Source organism: Cupressus sempervirens, chromosome 1 (assembly GCF_028749045.1).
Source record: "Cupressus sempervirens isolate cs-2001-9-10 chromosome 1, ASM2874904v1, whole genome shotgun sequence".
Lineage (NCBI taxonomy): Eukaryota > Viridiplantae > Streptophyta > Pinopsida > Cupressales > Cupressaceae > Cupressus > Cupressus sempervirens.
In genome coordinates, this window is record NC_143118.1 from 622,760,799 (window position 1) to 622,766,407 (window position 5,609).

Genomic DNA, 5,609 nt, shown 5'->3' on the forward strand with positions numbered 1-5,609 from the left:
TCTGCCAATAATCTCATGTATGCACAGCATATGCTCAACACAACAATTGAAGCCTAATAAATTGTAAGCACTATGAAATTGTTGAAAAATCTTCTTAAATTCACATATGAAACTGAAATCTATTATTCACGGTAGCACATGCGCTTGAAATTTTTTCTGGATTCTCCAGAGATTATTATTATTATTAAATATAGAAACTTCAAATAAGATTCTATTAATATCCTTTACCGCACCATTTAATCTGAATCAACATATGTGGGACTACTGGACAAGTTCAAAACCTCGAATTAACAACAGGCAGTTAAAAAAAAATTCTAGATACAGCAGCAATCCTACAAATTATATGATAAAAGTACCCCTGGCGCAAGCTAACTAGTACACTCTTGACCAGAGAGAATTGGTTTCTCCCTGTGTTGTTGCAGAGCCAAAATATCCTCAACCAAACAATCCAAATTCTTTGCCGAAGATCCTCCCTCAGACACGGCCTGCACAGCCAATTCTTTCCATTTCACTGCATTTCTCTTGATTTCCCTCCCAATTTCTCCCTCGCCATCCAAAACGCTACAAACAACTCTCCGAATTTCATCTCTGCCCACCCCCTTCCAAATCCTCAGCCCACATTTCGCCTCTTCCTCTATAAATTTAGCATTAAACGGCTGCTCAGCACAGATCGGCCAGCAGATGAAGGGCACCCCGCAGGAAATGCCCTCCAGCAGCGAATTCCATCCGCAATGAGTGAGAAAAGCCCCAATTGCAGGATGAGAAAGGATGCCGAATTGATCCGTCCAACCCATTACAATCCGTCCCTGATTCTCTGTTCTGGCCCTAAATCCATGGGGCAAATACTCACCATCAAAACCCACATCGACCGGAGGACGAAGAACCCACAAAAAGGGCTTCATGCTCCACTCCAACCCCAAGGCGAGCTCATTCATTTCTTCACAGGTGATGGAATTCTCAGAGCCGAAGGACACATAAACTACCGAGCCCATCGGCCGGCCGTCCAGCCAATCCAATTCGGGACAATTGGAAGAACGGCCCCAGCCGGAAAGAGGGATCAATGGCCCCAGTGCCCTAACGGGCCCGGCGTAGCGGCTCTGAAATTGATGTATATGATCTGATTCGAGCTCCTCGAATGTGTTCAAGATTGTCGCCCAGCTGCCCTTCTGGTTTATGGGGAACAAATTTTTGAAAAAGATGTACTTTGGGTGCGAGGCGCCCGCATCGGGAAGCCCCGGAGTCATTTCAGAGGCAGAGAGAAGTGTGGGATTTTTCCCCTGTTCTGGCACAATGTATCGGCCTGAACCAGAGCGGGCCAAATTGCGGGGGAGGATTTTCCAGAGGGATTCGACGAGATTCATGGCGAATGGGGGAGAACATTCGATGTTGATTCTGGGTATGCCAAATTTGGCAGCGGTTTCGACCGTCCAGGGGAGGAAAAAGTCGGTGATCATGCAGAGAGGAGGGGGTAATCCGTCCAGGCCGCCATGAATGAACATCCGTTGGAGGAGATTCTCTAAGGGGAGTCGTAGAAGACTCTGGCTCTGCGCGACGGAAGGGGACAGGACGTTTGGATTGCTGTTGCTGTTGGGGATGGGCTCCAATTTGGTGTGGAGTTCATGGATTCGGATGTTTTTGGGGGAGGAATGTAATCTGTTTTGGGCAATGGGGGATTGGTGTGATGAGAGGACTAGGGAGATTGTGAAGCCTTTTGCGGCCAGTGTGTGGGCGAGGCCTAGAAGGGGCATCAGATGCCCGAATCCCAGTGATGGTAGGAGAACCAGATGAGGACGCTCTTCGCCCATTTTCTACTTGTTCTTACTTCTCCTGAAAATGTTGTGATCTTTGTAATGGTGGTGAGGAGATCACCTGGAATACCGTTTTCTGGCCACTGGATTGGATTGCTAGAAACCAGAGCCGGGTGAGAAGATATCATTTATGGGAAGGTGTGTCCCCACTCGCTTCTGCAGAATGTTATCAGATCAATTTGTGGTGCGGATTATGCCAAGTCCTCACATTTCAAAAAAGTATTATCAGGTTTCTGTTGCAGCAATTATACACCCTCCGTTTGGCGCGGAATTTGACGGTCACCCCTGCCTGTCATATGAGATTTCTTATGATGGTCTATTTATGGATTTTCTATACGAGATTCCTTATGATGATGGTCTATTTATGGATTTTCTTTATGACGGTCTAGTCTTTTCGTTTTACATTTTATGATAAATATTAGGTGTCATATTTTCTTAATTTGTAAATTAATTTGATAATTCTTTTAAATTTAAATATTTTACTAATATAATATAAATATGTCAAAAAAACTAATTTAAAAGTTTCTAAATTCATATATTTTATTAATAGAAATATTTTATAAATATGATTTAAATATGTGAAAATCTAATTCACAAATTTCTAAAATGGAAATATTTTATCAATATAATATAAATTTGTGAAAATCTAATTCACAACTTCTTAAATTAATATATTTTATAAAGTAATAAAAAATTTAAAAAATAATTACGAATTAGTAATATATGTTAAATTAAGTTGGATGTTTAAGGAATTATACATCATTTCTAATATAGGAATACATTGGTTTAGTAAAAGGAATGATTATATATTTTCCACACCAAGTCAAATTGTGATATTGCTACAAGGATTCAAATTTGTAGTTTTTTAGTCAAACTCATTCACCCATGTTTCCTGAGCACCAGCGCACAAGAACCCAAATATCATGACGATGAATGGAACACCTAACGCTCATTGCATCTAAGTGACACTCATAGAAGTGAAGTATTGGGACTTCTCGAGAGGTTATCCATCCCTATACTACTCTAGCTCAAATGTCATTAAAAGAAAAGATGCATGTAAGAGGCTAATAGAAATATCATATTTTGAGATGCTTAGTTGGATTGAAAGCAATCAACGACATATGTTTAGAAAAGGTGTTTATAAGAAGATCATTACGCAACAAGCAATTCAACTATGAGAATCATAAAATTGCAAGCTATTGTGTCAACAAATAAAGATGATGAACAATGATACATAGTGTATAAACAATGAAAATTTGTAGTCATGTTGTTCAAGATATTAGAAACATAGATGCATGATAATCATACTACATGCAATGAAATCCAATGTAGTAAAAGAAATGTTGAAATACACTATGGGTGCGAGGCGTCCGCAATGGTAAAAACTCGAACTGATTTCACATTCGCCTAGTGACAACAATGAAACAACCTACTAGCAGTTGTACGTTTATGTATGTGCAACAATTAGCCAATAGGAATAATTTGTGTAATTGAATGAAAGACAAAGAAGAAGTATTATGGTTAATTTAAGAATTATAATTGAATTATGTTTTCAATTTAACATTATGGTTAACCAAGGTTAGACTTAAGTTTGAGGTTAGGTTTCAAGAACTGGATAAGATTGGTTTTATGATTATGATTCAAATATATCTTAAATTTTTAATATCATTTACGATTAAGGCTATGATACACAAAAATTTCTTAAATTAAATTATATTGTGTGGGATTAGGGTTAACTTATTTATATTTTAAATAGATTAGGCTTCATTTTGGTTTTGTGTAAGTATTAGAGTTAGGTTCAAAGTTTAACTTTTTGAGAAGATTTTGGAAGGTATTGAAAACTCAATTGTTTTAGGATAAGGGCTCAATTTCTACTTATGATTTAATAAAGCTTACTGTTAGGTTAATGGTTAATTTATTAAGATAGATGGATTCATATTTTTAGTAGGTGAATATAATTTTCAATCCAAACATAAAATTGAATTAAGTTAGGTTTCACATTATGCTTAAGTCATAATTAAGGTCACATTGTAGTTACATCATGATTAAAGTTTGGATTAGGGTTTAGCCTAGGGTTAAGGGTCCGAAAAAATGATATTAAGGTTAGAATTGAGATTATGGTTATAGTTAGGATTTACAAGATGGATAGCTCTAAGAGTTGTGAGAATATAATGGTCCTAGAAGACATTATTATAATATAGGTAAATAAATGCTTATATTATGTATTATGTTGGCATTAGAATAAATTAATTTATTTTAAATGAATAAACAACTGTTATAATTATGAAAATAAAAAAGGTAGAAATTAATTTACATATATGACAAACATTTCTAAATTTTAAATATTTTTTATGTAAAAAAAATCAAATTTTAAAATTAAACTATAATTTTAAAACTAAAATCTAGATACAAATAAATTATTTCTATATTTATTAAAGACATGTAAACAATTAGTTTTTTTGTATGCATTTCATTTTTATCTTAATAATTACTAAATTTAAAAAATAGAAATAAAATTAAAAAATAGAAATAAATATGTATTTTTCTTTTTCCTTGTGAATTATTTCAAATTTTAAAATCATACAAAATTGTATTTCTAATTTTTCAAAATGAATCAACATAAACTGAAAACTAAAAAACTAAAATCTAGACTTAAATGTAAACTTTTATATTTTTTCTAAAAATGTAAGAAATATTTCTATTTTATTTAATGAACTTTTGCATGTATATCATTAAAAATTGTAATTGATATGAAAATAATCTTTCTATATTTTTGTGGTGCCTGCCCCTAGATCGCATTTCTGTTATCATTGTCAATTTCCTTAGGCTGATTTTATGCATTGATTAGTTTTAGAGATACTGGATTTACAATATTATGATATTATTTCATGTTTTGGATTACATATATACTTGTTGATTTCATTTCATTCATGTGTTGTTAATGATATCTTAATGATTCCTAATTAGTAAATGTGGTTTCTTTCATAAAAATGTTAACATGATGTCTTTAATGATGATTAGGTTGTATTGATAGAGATGCATTATTATATGTACGCATTTGATCTTAGATTTGTGATTTTATACTTACCCCATACTTGCATGTGTATGGTGCGAGTGTTTATTTTATCTTTTTGTCTGACGTGTTTGATGTGGTTAAGGGAGGGAGTCGTAGTCACCTGCTAGTCGGGATCTACACGATGAACCACTCCCTGCCATTGTCTGTTTAGTTTAGATAGATTATATACATGTACATGCTTGTCTTTTATGCAGGATGTAGGTACCGGGCATTGACTTCCTTGAATTGCCAGGATGAGCGTGCCCTATTACAAATACTCAAATGGTGAGAATGAGAAGATAATGATCAGGTCCAATCCTAGCCATAGCCTATAATACTTGTCTTGCAAGGAGAACTCATAACAGACTGTCTACCCTTTTTAAACCCGTGAGTATTTTGTGCGTATGTTGTTTTGTGAGTGTTTGATGTATTTTCTGTTAATTAAGTCTAATTAAAAGATTAAATTAATGATTTAATTTAATGGAAAATTATTATGATATTTTGAATATTTAATTATATTTAATTAATTGAGAAATTAATTAAATATAAAGAATTAAATTGAAGATAAAAGTTTTAAGAATAAATTTAGAATGAGATAATATTTATTTAATTTAAGAATAATATATTCAGAGTTCATTTTTAAATAAATGCTAAATATTATTGTTATTTAAGTTAATAAATATTTATCAAATTTAAAACGTTCAAAAATAAATTAAGAAGTTAAAAGATATTAATTTATGGAAAAG

At 33.5% G+C, this 5,609-nt stretch overlaps 1 protein-coding gene across 1 annotated transcript; it reads right to left on the bottom strand.

Moving 5' to 3' along the window:
• Nucleotides 1-368: 368 nt before the first annotated feature.
• LOC149579464 (scopoletin glucosyltransferase-like) lies at nucleotides 369-1,805 on the bottom strand. Its single transcript, XM_089801788.1, has one exon. The coding sequence runs from the start codon at nucleotides 1,803-1,805 to the stop codon at nucleotides 369-371; it is 1,437 nt and encodes a 478-aa protein (XP_089657914.1).
• Nucleotides 1,806-5,609: the final 3,804 nt, after the last annotated feature.